The sequence below is a fragment of the Acomys russatus genome, chromosome 12 (genome assembly GCF_903995435.1).
Source record: "Acomys russatus chromosome 12, mAcoRus1.1, whole genome shotgun sequence".
Lineage (NCBI taxonomy): Eukaryota > Metazoa > Chordata > Mammalia > Rodentia > Muridae > Acomys > Acomys russatus.
In genome coordinates this window covers 19,916,377-19,932,044 of record NC_067148.1, presented here as the reverse complement: position 1 = coordinate 19,932,044, position 15,668 = coordinate 19,916,377, and the positions used below count along the sequence as shown (strand labels likewise).

At 42.1% G+C, this 15,668-nt stretch overlaps 1 protein-coding gene across 1 annotated transcript in view; it reads right to left on the bottom strand.

Moving 5' to 3' along the window:
• Col4a4 (collagen type IV alpha 4 chain) overlaps window positions 1-15,668 on the bottom strand; it is a 113,374-nt gene that overhangs the window by 38,187 nt on the left and 59,519 nt on the right. Inside the window, 9 exon segments of the mRNA XM_051153994.1 lie at window positions 182-400; window positions 1,283-1,390; window positions 3,571-3,639; window positions 4,938-5,121; window positions 5,625-5,731; window positions 6,683-6,755; window positions 9,486-9,649; window positions 11,939-12,028; window positions 15,203-15,367. Of these exon segments, the coding sequence (XP_051009951.1) occupies window positions 182-400; window positions 1,283-1,390; window positions 3,571-3,639; window positions 4,938-5,121; window positions 5,625-5,731; window positions 6,683-6,755; window positions 9,486-9,649; window positions 11,939-12,028; window positions 15,203-15,367 (1,179 nt within the window).

Genomic DNA, 15,668 nt, shown 5'->3' with positions numbered 1-15,668 from the left:
AGCAGTAAAGTGCATAGGCAACACAGGAGATTTAGGCTCATTCGATGTGATCAGTGCCTCTTTGTGAGCATGAAATGTACCTGTGCTCACTGCCCAAAGCACAACAGTGTAAACATTCTTTTTGGATTGGGCCAAAGCTGAGCAGACAGCCTATAACAAAGAGAGAGCAGAGGCCTCATACCTTTAGCCCCTGGGCATCCTGGGTAACCTTTGAATCCTTTCATGCCTGGTTCTCCTGGAAGACCCCTATCACCAGGGGGTCCTGGGTCACCAAATGCAGGATCTCCTGGGATTCCTTTCTGGCCCTCCATTCCAGGAGACCCAGGTGGGCCAGGGAGTCCAATAGGGGAGGTCCCCTTTTCACCTTTGATGCCTGGATCTCCCATGTCACCACGAAAACCTATTTAACAACAATCACAAATTTCTATATGTATAAATATAGGTTTGACACATTAAGGATGATTGAAAGCCATAGGCACTCTTAAAAGTTACTTAATAGATAACAATTCTATAACTTTACAGACTCAATAGGTAATACTGCTTTGTCACTCTATTGGTAACATCAATTGCATTTGTATTGTTGCTGTTTTATCTGTATAAATGTATTTGTTTGTGGAGGCAGGCAGGTGCACACATGGAGGCTAGGGGACAAAATGTTGGGGGTTCCAGGGGTGGAACTTGGGTCATCAGACTTGGTGTGGCAAGCAAATTTTACTTATTGAGTACTCCTGCTATCTTTCTTTAAAAATTTTTTACATTTATTTATTTATTTCATTTTATTTTTTATAAACAAGGTTTTTCTGTGTAGCCTTGGTTGTCCTGGACTCACTGGCCTCAAACTCACAGAGATCCACCTGCCTCTGCTTCTTTGAGTGCTGAGGTTACAGGCATCTGCTTTTTTGAGACAGGGTCACACTGTAACCCAAGATACCTTGGATCGTAGTACATTCTCCAAGATGGCCTAGAACTCAAGATGATTCCCCTGCCTTCACATATGTGGTGCTGGGATTACATGTGAGTTCTGCCTGACCACTTTCTGCACTGTCCAGACACTATTCTGGACTGGGTGGTTCAACCACATAATAAACTTGTGACGGCCAACACCTAAGGCTTCCTCTAGAAGGAGCCTCAGCTATATAGGACATCCCCACCCCCATTCCCAGAGAACCATCCCTCCATTATCTCCAGATCCCCTGACCATTGCCTTAAAAGTGTCCATCTTTAGGAATACGTAAAAGTTCCTGATGTGGATGCTCCCAAGGAGGAGACAGCCTTTACTTACCAGGTGGACCTGGAGCTCCAGGCACTCCTGCTTTGCCTGGCCGGCCTTTCTGCCCATCTGGACATCTCATACCAGGAGCACCTGGAGGACCTGGAAACCCCTTCAGACCTGAAAAAGAACAAATAAAACAAAGATTCAATATCACAGAAACAAACCAAATTAAAACAACAGAAAGAGAAGTTTTGAAATGTCTCTGTTAAATGTCTTTTGCAGTATGTCAATTTTATGGCCATAAAAATTTCCATTGTGGCTCACAGAAGAATTCTGTAGTCGTTGTTCAGGTAAACGTTTCAGAGTGCTTTCTCTCAGAATCTGTGCTTCTGGAAACCTTTGCACACACATCACCATTCACCTAAATTTTAGCACCTTCCATGGCAGGTCTGAAACACAAACCCACAGGCCTAGCCTGCTCTTTAGGAGAACAAGGTGGTAGCCAGAGCCCACCCTGCTGAGAAAGCACAAAAGGAGCCCTACATTATACAGAGCATAGGCAGACGACCTGCTGAAAGAATCAAGATTTTAGCTTAAATCTTAGATTTCCTCCTGGGAGTTGGCTCAGCTCACACAGCTTCTGAGTCGTGAACTTCAGAGGAGGCACAACTGCGTAGGAAGCGTGAGAATTCACTTCCTGTACGCTAACACTGCCAGCGAGCAGGCAAACTTTGTCATTCTTCCCCAGGAAGGTAACAGGAGAGAAGAATGACTACTCAGTGATCCAGCCAGCTGTCCATCACACTACAGATGTTGAATCATCTCTCCACCTCTCACAGCTGCAGGGTGGTGAGTGGAATATGCCAGCCTGTCCTTTGAGCTGGAGCATGGCCACATGACTGGCTTCAGCCAATGGGCTTTATTGTTTATTATGATGTGTGTGTGTGTGTGTGTGTGTGTGTGTGTGTGTGTGTGTGTGTGTGTGTGTGTGTACAGTTATAAAGAGATTTGAACCTGCTTGGGCCAATGAGATATGAGTGGCATGATGCAATCTGAGGTGTGAGGTGATCCTGAGAGGCTGGACCTGCCCTTTTACATTCTGCAACCCCATGTAAAGGGCCCGCATCCGCCCTGCACTAGAACAAGACTTGCTGATATGGACCTAACCTAGGGCCAGGCCGGCACTGACACACACTGCCTTAGATCAGCTGCATCCCCATCATGCTTCAGACTCCCGAGAGGCAAAGCAAGTATGTGTCTGCAGCTTACTGAGATTCTGAAACTACTTGGACACACTGTAATGGGAACAAATGGTCTCAGAAGATAGCAGCCAAGTCAGGCCTGCCTGAACCCAGGGGGTGTGTGTGAGAGAGAAGAGAGAGAGAGAGAGAGAGAGAGAGAGAGAGAGAGAGAGAGAGAGAGAGAGAGAGAGAGAGAGAGAGAGAGAGAAACACAGAAACAGAGACACAGAGACAGACAGAGACACAGAGACAGACACAGGGAGAGAGACAGAGAGAGAGACACACACACACACACACACACAGAGAGAGAGAGAGAGAGAGAGAGAGAGAGAGAGAGAGAGAGAGAGAGAGAGAGAGAGAGATTAACTATGAATACAGTGGCCAGATATCAATGTCAGCTGTCTTCTACCACTCTCGTTTTCTTCTTCTTTTTTTTTTTTTTTAGTTGAGAAAAGTTTTTATATAATATATTGTGATCAGGGTAGCTCCTCCACCAACCTCTCCCAGATCCTTCCCACCTCCCCCTCCCACCCAGCTCCCCACTTTTTCTTTCTTTCAGGGTTTCTGACTGAATATTGAACTTACAGATTCAGCTAGTCTGGTTTTCTAGAGTCCCCAGATCCTCTTTGTGTCTATCTTGGATACAAAATGCACATGGATTTGGAGTTTCATTCAACTAAATGCAGGAGTTGGCTCAAATGGAATACATGTGTGAGCATGTATTCAGAAATGTTGATACAGGGGTAATTTTCAGGCTCTTTCTAGTCAGGAATCGTGGAAGGCACAGTCCACAGGCAGGTGGTACTTTCCATTCTTGGTACACAGGAAGTGATAAAGGATATAGCTTTAGAATTCTCAAGGGCAGACACATGTTAACTGATAGGTGATCAAACAAGGCACAAAGAGTCTGGAAAAGCCCATGAAAGGGAACTCAAACAGGAAGAGGGAGGGAGGCCCGGGAGCTAAGGACTGTGATGTTTTTCCCAGTCTCCCGTCCCTCGAGACCCTACACTATCAGAAGTGCTCTGCCTGCGAGGGTTTGCTGTGTGCTTATCCATCTTTTTGGTTCTTTTACTCTGGAAAGCATGTAGGGCAAGAACATTGCATTGGTGATACCTGGAGGTCCATCAGAACCTGGCGGACCTGGTTTCCCTGGGTAGCTTATGTTAAAGGAAGTGGTGTCACCTGGAGAGGAAAAGAAAAGGGACATTTAGATAACTGAGCACTGAACACATGTGAGTCTCTGCGACAACTTCCATATGGTGCATTAAGGTTCGGAAAAAGAGAAGCTCCCAAGCATCATTAGACCAGCTTTCCGGATCCGTCCTTAAAGCTAAATCCCAGCTGTCAAAGCAGTTACAAGCAGGTATAAGCAAAGCAATCGAGTCTACGAAGTATCAGTTGTAGTAACCGGGGGGGGGGGGGTATGTAAATTGTTAATAAAGATGATAGTTTATAGGCCCACAGGTCGTGGAGAAGCTGTGACACTCAGCACTGAGTTAGACACTTTTGATCTTGGACACAAGGGAGCTACATAAACGAAAAGACCCTTTAAGACATCAATAATAGCCACCACTTTCGAGATCTCTAGGCCCAGAGATCTCTATTGCCTCTTGGCTTTCCACTGACTCAGGAACGGAGGTACTGTCATCACCAGTTTAATTGGTAAAGTAACTCAAAGCCTGTGCCCCTGAGTTCTCATGTCCTACTAAAGTCCAAAGTTTCACTTTCATAACAATACCTCATAGTTTATTACTCCATGCACTTTCAAGCTAAGATGTGGGCGATACATAAAAATGATATTACATTTTTTCCAAGTCTCATACCACAGTTACTCCTTATCAAATATAAAGGTGCTTGTCTTTTATGTGTTGTCAAAACAAGAGCCAAAGACTGTATTTTATCTCCAAACTTCAAAATTAGAGCTATAGTCCAAGGCGTAATAAATGTTACAAAAGAAAAAAAATCTTAAATAAATCTTTTTCTGACAGCCATAGCTCTGAAAGTGATTTTATATTTTGAAGTTCATATCGCTGTCAAGTATGATTAAAATATCATCACTTTCCCCTCCCTAAAATGCTTACAAGTGTGTTTTCATGGGAGATATTTTGTTAAATAAAACAATGCTGTATCTTTTATTAAAATATATCATGATATCTCAAAAGATTGTAAAAATTTATACTTTTAATACATATAAATGATTTAAATGTAGTTGGACTTCATAAGTTGATAGTGAGAAATGAAGAAAACAAAGTTTTGGTGTGACAAACAAAGAAGCAAAGGGGATAACATTTAGTGGACTTGTTTAGAGTATTTGTGCTATAATGCTTTTTGTTGCTAGACAGTCTGCAAGCTTCCCATAGCACCCAAATGAAATTTATTTATCCAGCCTGCAGAGAAGTGATAACTGTGCTCACAGAAACTGCCTTTAATTTTTATAAATTCACTTAATATTCCCTCACACAAATAATATCAAAAATTACCTTTCTGCCCCTTCATGCCGTCAAAGCCCCTCATGCCTGGCCTCCCCGGCTCTCCTGGTAGGCCTCTCTCTCCTGGTAGGCCTGGAAATCCCAGGCCTGGAGGCCCTGCAGGTCCTGTTTTCCCTGGAGGGCCTGGCAGTCCGGGAAGTCCTCTCTCACCTGGGACTGCATCCTTATGGTCCCCCTGGGAATGGTAGGTCACAAGTCTATTATTAATCTTTCCAAGCCCACGAATTCAAAGCAGTCTACATATTTAAAATCCCAGATTTTTAAAAGGCAGTAACTCTGCAGCAAGTGTGATTTAAATGAATTAAGATTCTCCCTAATATTTTATATGCATACTTTGCATACTTGCATACATATATATGATATGGATGTATATGCTATGCCGCAAACACAGAAAATGAATCGTATACCTTATATACAGAATAAGAAGTGGTATAGAGAACCACCAACAGCAGATATATCATATAAAATAAGTAAGTCAAGTGGTAGATACACACACAAAGGAAAAACTCAAATGAGTTTTCGTATGACATTGACTTTTTACCCAGATCACCCTCCGTGTCTGTGGGTACAAATACAATAAATCTTTATCCCTACTGTGTGCAAGCCTGAACTATAGCTGCCAGCCTTGCTTGTATGAGCATATCAGAAAATTAAATTCTATAGCAGAACTCTACATACTGGAGGCCCGGCATCCCCTCTTTCTCCAGCACGTCCATCCTGACCATCTTGTCCTTGTGGCCCTGGAAATCCTGGTGGCCCATCAAGTCCTTTTTTTCCTTTTTGCCCTGAGAAAAGAAGGCAAAAGACTTGTGAGCTCTTACACATGGGGAGTGAATTAGAAGAGATGAAAGGATTCCAGTTAAGAATAATAGCCTTTTGTGTTCTGTGAGGGTTTGTTGAGTCTTCTGAGTGACTCAGTGGCCCAAAGTCACCCAAACCATTAAAGAAACAAGGGAAGGGTGGCAGTTGCAAAAACTACTGGCTCTCTTTACTTGGGAAATTCTCCTCTTCTCATTTTAACAAAGGGGTGATATGTGTAGGGACCAGTCATGGAAGCTTCCTGACTCAATGGCAGCGCATGTAACATTCTATTCCTGGTCTTACAGGATGGAGGAGTTGGTGGTTAGATTACTGCCCTAAACTGCACAATCCTTTCGAAGTTATTTCTCTGCCTATAACTAACACAGCATCTCTGATGTCAAGGACTGGGGGCTGCCTCGTGCATGGCATTCCTGGGGCATGTAGCCAGAGAATGTCAGGCATATGGGAACCCAATGGGAGATAAAGGATATGAAGACAGTGTCACGATGTTATTCAAAGCCACAGATCTGTGTGTCCCAGTGTGGACCCTACACCTAGTTGTTTCATCTAGGAGGTCAATAAATTATATTATTCCCTGAAACTACTTCAAAATAAGCATTGGTTGCTTGTAATTATAATAGAGGAAATTACAGTGCAGAAGGCAAGTCAAAAGAGATTTTGCTTCAAACTCAATTTAACCACAATGAAGATTTGAATGTGTCACTAAAGAAACATTTATTATTTCAAATAAGAGGCAGGAGATTCAGTGCTCAACAGCCACACCATTCTATGAAGAACAGAAATTACTTTTAAGGCAATCTCAACAATCCTAAATTATATACAATTGATCTGAAGTCACAGGGGAAATCAATGCAAGTGGATTCCCATAGATCATTCATAAAATGTCAGAGGGCTAAGTGATCGGTCACACTCACCTTTCACTCTTGACAACACCATGTCACCCTTTGCCCCTTTGTGGCCAGGGGGTCCCAAGGCACCAGGCTTCCCCTTGATTAAAAAAAAGTTAAAATCAGTGCATTGAATTAATTCTGATAAGGCAGAAGTCATCATGGTCTTGTCTAGCTGTCTAACGCCGTCTTTTCTAAATCTCTGTTTAAAGGTTCTGGCTTGGAAATCGTTTTGTCTCTTTTCCTGCCTTTCAGGGTGGTTCTACTGCGCACAGCTCAAAGTTCTTTGTGCTAAGAGCTATGTAATTCTGTATCTGGGTTAGCAGAAGTGTGTCAATGCCTCTTTTATCTTAGCAGTTCACTCCGGTAAAGAGATAATGGAGTGGGGGGGCTGGAAAGAGGGCTCCGTGCTTAAGAGCACTTGCTGATTTTGCAGAGGACACTCACTGGTGAGCAGCACCCACACGGTGACTCTGAAGACCCTGTAACTCCTAGTCCAGTGAGCTGACTTCCTCTTCCAGCCTCCACATGCTCCAGGCATGCACATGATGCTCATACATACATACATGCACACAATAAACATATATACATACAGGTACTCATAAATACACACAAAATTTTTTAAGTAAATTTTTTTTAAACCTGGGGAAAGAATACATGAGAATTCTATATGGATAGGCAACTTTATAGTGAGTCTTAAATAAAAGGTATGCTAAATAACTATGTATCATCAAAAATATTTTAAATTATTTTAGCCTTTGATCTGTGAAAATGAGAGCAAAGAAGAGGGAGAGTAACATAAAATCTTCCATGGAGCTGAAGGTGGGGAAATCGGCCAGGGAATACTGTAGTATTAACAGAAATTGATAAGAAAGTGAAGGGGAAATAAGAAATTTCCCCTATGCCGTTATTCTGATCCCAATCTCTAAACACAATGTGGTGAATGCAATGTAGAAAGAGACATCAGAAACAGAGTCAACCCAGTGACTCCCAGAACAAACCAAACCTCTAAGCACACTAGTCCACAATGCAGTGATGTTAGCCCTGGGAAGCAACTAAACACAAAGCCACAATACTGTTTTAGAGTCACTAAAAATATCAAGGAGCAACATAACTGACCACGATAAAAATTAAATTTTGCAAAACGAACTATGATATGCAAAGTACAGAGTAATCTCAGCATGCCTGTTCAGTATTCATGCATCAAGGACCATGCGGAGCTTCATCCTTCAGGCTTCCTGCAGAGCCAGCTTTGCAGGTGTGCTGTGCACGTGTGGGAAGGGTGCGGCTGGAGACCACAGGCAAGGAGCGGGGCGCATGCACATTAAGCGGAATCCTCACTCTCACATAAGATCAGAATCTCATTTTTATTAGATTCTTGTAGGAGAATTGGAGAACGACTTGGGGACTTCAGAATTGAGTCACAGGTCACCCCGGCACAGAGGACCAGTGGGGCTGTCTCCAGACTGTCTCCCGGGGAGATCTCCTGTGAACAGTGAGGTTATGTGTAGGGACCAGACAGATGGGAGGCTGGCTTCAGCAAGTGGGTGCCATATGGTGATGGGCAGATTCTCGCCGAGCTGCTGCTCACAGATCTTTGACTGTGGGCTGCAGGATCATCTAGGTTACCCCAGCTAAGACTTCCTTCATCCAAATCGAGGACCATTTGGATCAGAGTGATCCTGATGTCTCTGTTCTATGTATGATTCTGTCTGTGTGGCTTCTTCACACACACACTTTAGCACTGAACACCAAATAGACACCAATAAAGCCACTTTCCTGACCTCCAGCCTTGACCTCTCCCTCGAGTCATTGAATTGACCATCAACCCAGACACTTGCATTTTAATTTGTTTGTGTAAGTATCACCAAACAGTTCTACATCATTTCCCACCAAATGCCTATCTTCCCAGTATCTTCATCCTAGTCCAAGGCAACTGCCTTCCTCCTGTGGCTCAGACAAAGGACCATAACTCTATTTCCATTTTCCCTGTATTGTGTATCTGACCCAGTAGCCAAGTTTTGGACTCTCCTGTCAAATTATGTCTAGTAGAAGCTGACTTCCTCTTACCACACAGCACCACCCACCCTTCAGTCTGCTACCTTCCACTTAATTCCTATGCATCCACCTTTGCTTGTGGTCTCTTCTCCACAGAGCAACTGATGATCCATCTAAAATGAATATTGGAGTATTGCTTCTCTTTTCTTAAGGCTCCCCAGGCTATTCTATGTCCTTCAAGACAAAAAGGCAAGCCCGACCCACTTGCAAAGCCCCATATTCTGCAGGTTCTGCCAGCCACTGTGTGTGTGTGTGTGTGTGTGTGTGTGTGTGTGTGTGTGTGTGTGTGTGTGTGTTGGGGATAAAACACAGGACTTCATGTACTGCCCCTCACTCACTTTCTCTGCTCAAGCTTCACCATATGACTGTGGGCTTTTGTCTTCGTTATAACAATACTGTATATTTACTAACTTGTTTACTATAACGTCTGGGTCTTCCCCCAAAGCTCCAGAACTTCACATATTGCTCTTGTTCCTGTTGTAACCCTAGAAACTTAAGAGTCATGCCTGGGACATATTAGACATTTAATAAATAGTAGTTAGTTAAATAAATGAATGATGGACAGATGGATGCATGGATGGATGGATGGATGGGTGGATGGATGGATGGGTGGATGGGTGGATGGGTTGGTGATACAAGAATATGTTTGCTCATTATGATGTTTATAAGTTTAAAACATAAAATGTGTATCACACATCAAGGTAGAAAGGGCACAGCAAGTTCTCTCTGTCCCTCTTGTTTGAAGAGATTATGACCAGTAGAAGTTACTTACTGGTGGCCCTGGAGGTCCTTCAGCACCAGGCGGGCCTGGATCACCCTTTTCCCCATGCCAGCCAGGAAGCCCTAAGTCTCCTTTACTTCCTTGTCTTCCGGGTAGTCCTGGAGGGCCAGGGGGTCCCATGGGACCAGGTGGACAGGCACAGAGTCCTTTATTTCCTAGACAGAGGTAGAAAGTTAGCTTGACATATTTCCTAACAAAATCCCCAGTGAATGTTTTTATTACAAAAAAATACAAACAAAAATATTTTTAAAATGTTTTTTACAAAAAGAAAAAAGCCCCGAACTGGATGGCCTTGTCTAGCTCCAGTAGAAGAAGATGTGCCTAGTCTTACTGCCACTTGATATGCCAAAACAGGTTGATGTCCGTGGATGGCATTCCCCTTTCTGAGGAGAAGGGGTCAAGGTGGGGGTAAATGCGGTGAGTGAAGAGGTGAGAGGGAGGAGCTGAGAGAAGAGGAGGGAGAGGAAGCTGTGGTCATGTAAAGCAAATAAATAACTTAATAAAATAAATAAATAGTATGACTAAAGAATGATTCTTATCACAGGAAACCAAGACCACGTGACATGTAGCTAGCGTGCAGCATGTGACAGGATGGAGTCTCTAGCCTGGTATATGTGGGACGAGACCCTGTGGCAAGAGGCTGGAGTGCAGGATGTGGCAGTGTGGCGTCTGTTGTGTGTCCTCTGTAGGATGAGTCCATATGACTGGGGGGTGGGAGTGCAGCGTGGGGCAGTGTAGAGGGGTGGCTGGTACAGTCTATGTGGGGTGAGAGCGTGGAACAGGAGGGCTGAAATGAAGCATGGAGCCGGGCTGCTCTGTGTGGGATGGGCACACACTTTCTAAATAAATGGAATCCTTTTGTGCCTTAAACTCATCTACAGCTAACATGAAGTTTTGGTGAATAATTGAAAGTCTATTTTTTTTTAAAAGCTGTTACTGAAGAAACAAAAAACAATGAATAAAGTACACCAATATATAGATAAACTAATTATGCCATGACTCTGATTAATAAAAGAAACACATGTCTGCAAGGATTATTGATCGAGTGGCACATTACAATTGCTAATTCACTACAAAACACCCCTAATGATCAGAACATTCGGGCTGAAAAATAAAGTTTGGCAAAGTCAAATTGGTTTGTGGTCTTGCTCTCATACTGGCTGGCCCAGTTGTCCAAAAGGCTCTGACAAGGTACAGAGGAGGGAGACAGCCACGGGCATTTAGTGAGTCCAAAGCACATGAGATCCACAGAGAAACTACATTAAGATCTGAGTGATCCCTAATCTGCACATGAGAAGCTTGTGAGCAAAGTTGCTCCGTGAAGAAGAATGTGTGTTCTTTCTACTCTGAAGTCCTGTTTTTATAAACCATGGGCACCAAGCCTCTATGGTGGATCTGCACCCAGGGTGGAGAGTATACAAACTGATGCACCAAGGACATTGCAAGCAGAGAACCTAGACCCTATGTTCAGACGTAGCCAATGGACATCTCATTCTCCACATGGGGAAGTGGGGAGGAAGAACGGGGTGGGGGGTGGGGGAGGGGAGACTGCCTCTGACATGAACTCTGGTGCCCTCTATTTGAACACTGCCCCTTGGTGGGGAGGCCCTATGGGAACACAGAGGAAGAGGATGCTGGCCATCCAGATGAGACCTGATAGGCTGTAGTCAGATGGTGGGGGAGGAGGTCTAGGGGAGAGGAATAGGGCAGGAAGATAAGAGTGAGGGGATTACAATCGGGATGTAATGTGTATTTAAAAAAACATTAAAATGTTTAATTTTTAAAGTTGATGTGGAGTTGCTAAGTTGAGTTTAAAAAACAAGGTGTGAATAAAGTTTAGCTTGAGATTAGGACAAAATTTCCTAAAACAAAGCTAAATATGCTTCTGTACTTTTAGGCATTGTATTTATGCAAAGCAATGTTCTCAGCATTGATTATAAAAATCAAAGTATCAGTTTACTCTGAAAAACCTTGAAGATGGTCTACATCCTGCAGCATTAAACATTCAGCCAAGATAGAATTCTTTACATAACAATAAACACCTCTATCACATTAGTATGCAAACCTGCTTCCACATTCAATAGATGCTACTTATGTGCATTAAAGAATTATTTTAAATACATTTCTCCATTATGTATCAGCAGTAAAAGCTTGATTTGTATGCCTATTTTATATACCCATACACTTGAAATGGCATGAAAATTTTCCAGATAAAAATGGGTCTTGAGTGGCAAAGTGTAAGAAGCCCTTGTTTGACAGAAGAACTTGAGTCATGGTGACTTATGCGCACTAGAACACACATTGACATGCAGTTCTCATGAGGAGTAACAAAAGTGAGTATTAAGCCCGAATGGCATGCCAGGCTATCCTTCTCATAGGCACCGTCGCCCTGGAACTCCATGTGTGGCTGTCGTGTATAAATTCTATCTTTCATTCATACTTGCCTTTTTCTCCTTTGGCTCCACTTCTTCCTGGGGGACCCATTTTTCCCTTTTCTCCCATTGGTCCAGGGCACCCAGGGCTACAATACGTCACTGTTTGGAAGCAAGGATATGGTAGACAGAATCACATGATTTAGATGAAGTCCCCTGGAGGGCGCCAGTGTGGTGTACTCTCAGTCTCTGACCTATGTTTTATTTCATGATGTCCCATGTCGCAGTTCTCCCCCCTCTTCTCTCCTTCTCCCTCTTCTTTCTCCACCCTTTCCTCCTTCCTCCCCTCTCTTTCCCTCTATACATATAGACCATGTAACTATCATGTTTCTTCTACTAGCACCATTGATAAAGACACTCTTAATGCCAGCCATAGGTCAGTGGGCTCCAGAACAAGATAATAGATAACACCAACAAATACCAAAGCAAAATAAATCATGAACAACAAAAGGCAGAGTCAGGGTATAGCAATGCTTTTTTTTTTTTTTTTTTTTTTTCTCCCTCATTTACCAATTGCCAGGCAGTGAGGAAACCACAAAGCACAGCTTGCAAAAGCAAAACTTTTGAGACATCTGGATAAAGACGACACAGACTGCAAATGCTACACTCTGCATTCTCCAGACACTTTAGTAGGATAAAAGGCTAAAACAACAATAGAAGGCTTAAAACCCCAGAAGACCCTAAAGATGCCAGGATCCAAGCATCAATGGAAAATGACAAGGGAAAAAAAGAAAAACAATTAAAAAGCAGGTTTCACACCAGAATCTCTCCTCTTGAGCTTACATAGTAGAATGACAGAGAGTCTCAAACAATGAATTGATAATAAAATATTTATATGGAAAGACTCCTCTCAAAAAATTGTAGCAGAAAATAAAACATTCCTTCAAAAACAAAGAAGAAACAAAGTTTCAAGAAAAAAACGGGGTAAAGCACAATGTAATTAAAACTGTAGAGGGGGCACTATTTCACACTGAAACAATGAACAGAATGCTGCAAAAGGGAACACTGAAAGAGAACAACAGTATCAGCTAAACTCTCAGAAACAAAAGTAATTAAGTCCACAAAACAAACAAACAAACAAAAACTATAAATCCAGTAAGAGCTGAAAGATGGGACTGAATAAAAAAAATTTAAAGCTTCCAAAATGGAAATAGATTTCAAACATACGCACAGACAGTAACATAGTATAGAAGTTTGCAGTGCTCTCACTACAGGCTGGAGAATGAAATCCTGAGAAGAAAGATTTCCAACCCAAAATTTTCTGTTCACCTAAACTATCCATCAGACAACCGAATAGAGCGAAGGTGTGTTATGTCTGTGTGATTCCCCAGCTTTACTCTCTTATTTTGAATTGTTCTCTGGAAGGCTAATGGGAGAATAAGCAACTGACCAGTGGAAAGTAAAGCACTAGAGAGATATGGAAGGAGTAACAGTGAATTCATGTTTATTACTGCTCTTTTCACAGTAGCAAGTAAGTGGAGTCAGCCTTGATGTCCACCAACACATAAACGAATCGCAGACATGTGGCTTATATATACAATGGAATTTTATGCCATGTTTAAGAAAAATAAATTATGAAATTTGTAATGAAAAGTACAGAACTAGAAAATATAATATGGAAGTAACCCAGGCTCAGAAAGACAAATGTGGTATGTTCTTTCTCACATGTGGATTACAGCTTCTAAAGGTTAAATATGTATATTCAACTGGAAGAAACTGAAGAAAGAAGCCAAAAAAAAAAAAAAAAAAAAAAAAAAAAACAGAAAGAGGTTCTTGAGAAAGGAGGAAAAGGTCTAAAGATAGCAGTTCTTTGGGGGGGGGTGTCAAATGACTTTTTCACAGAGGTCACATATCAGCTATCCTTGCATACAAAATATTTACATTATAATTCATAACAGTAACAAAATTATAGTTATACTGTAGCAGTGAAATATTTTATAGTTGGGAGTGGGAGTTGCAAACCACTATTTTAAGGGAAGGCATGAGGTGGGCAACAGAGTATGTGAGAAGTGAAAAGGGAAGGGGGCTATCTGCAGGAGGAAGGACAGAGCGAGCAGAGAAAGAGGAGGGGGAAGAGAGGCCAAGGAGTCAATCACATCTGAGTACAAACATTTTTGTCATAGTTTCTACAATAGTATATTGAGATGGCATTAGATTTTATAAAAACAATTTAAAAATAACAGTGAATGAAAAGCTCCAAGTATCTCAGCAATAAGTCGAAAGTGCAGCCTTACTAACTTGAAAAAGTTAAAAAGGTCCAGAAAACTTTTCTTTTAAAAGTAACACTATAAGGCTATTTAATGAGTTAGAATATATGACAACAGAATATATACAAAAATCTGGGAGGTTTGAGATTAATTTTAAATAACTAAATCAAAAGTCAAGCAAGCACAGATGGGCATACACACAAAAGACAATTTACCAAATGTTGCTATGAAAAGTAATAAATGAATCAGGCTGGAGAGATGGCTCAGTGGTTAAGAACACTGGCCGCTCTTCCAGAAGACCTGGGTTCAATTCTCAGCAACCACATAGCAGCTTACAACTGTGTGTAAGTCCAGTCTTAGAGGATATGTTATGTTCACACAGGCATACATGCAGGCAAAATACCAGTGCATATAAAAATAAATAAATGTTAAAAATGATAAATGCATCACTAAAGGCTGAGCTGGTGGGTACACTTATAAACCATTCAATGGAAACACTGGCTATCTCTCTAACCCAAACTGTGACACTATCATTCCAAGTGAGCAATGAGAACGGAAAGTGTGTACATATAGAGTGGGGTGTGGTGAATAGTGGCTGAGTCTGTAGGGAGGAGTCAAACGCCAATGAGCAAAAGCAAAAACTTTAGCAATAGAAATACAAATGTGCTGGATGATAGTGTAGAGCCAAATATCAAGAGATCCAGCTACATGTGCGGAAATAGTTGTCTCTGAGGAGGAAAGAAGCAGAAGACAGAGCTTGGCATCTCCTTACTTTTAAGCCAAACTCATAGATAAGTCCAATAAAAATCAAAACTGTGTTGACAAAATAAACCTATCAATTTATAAAATCTTATCATTCATACTTAAACTCACAGTTAATAAATTGTACGTATTCAACCGATAGGTCAGTGTCATTTCCCATATGCATTAAAAAGGTTTTAATATGAACAACTTGACCTATAAAATGTTATACAAGTTTTTAAGTATTTAGAAAAGTAGACTTTCTGAATGAAACTATAGATATGAATTGCAGCATAAGAGTTAATGAAGATCAATGAATAAACTTTACCATCTGATCCAGGGGGTCCCTGTGGTCCTGGTGCTCCAGGTAGTCCAGGTGCTCCTGGCCTCCCTGGCTTTCCTGGGGCACAGTTGAGTCTTCCAGGAACACCAGCATCCCCTGGAAATCCTGGGGGACCAGGAAGCCCTGGCAACCCAGGAGGTCCCACCATGCCTGCAAGGAAAAGTCAGGGTGGAAATCACACATGGTCTCAAGAGTAAATGTTCTGGTAGAAATCCCAACCAGAAACATGGAAATAGAAGAAAATAGCTGGAACTGGACATCACGCCTAGTGGAACAAGCCAGACACAGAAAGAGAAGCTCCCTGTGCCTTCCTGTCCATGTGGACCCTAACACAGTCAAACTCACGGAAGGAAGGACAGATGGCGATTGTGTGGGAACAAGGGAGTGGGGAGTGTGGGGATGTTGATCTAGAGGACAGACTTTCAAGAGAGCTGACTAAACTCTGGAGAAT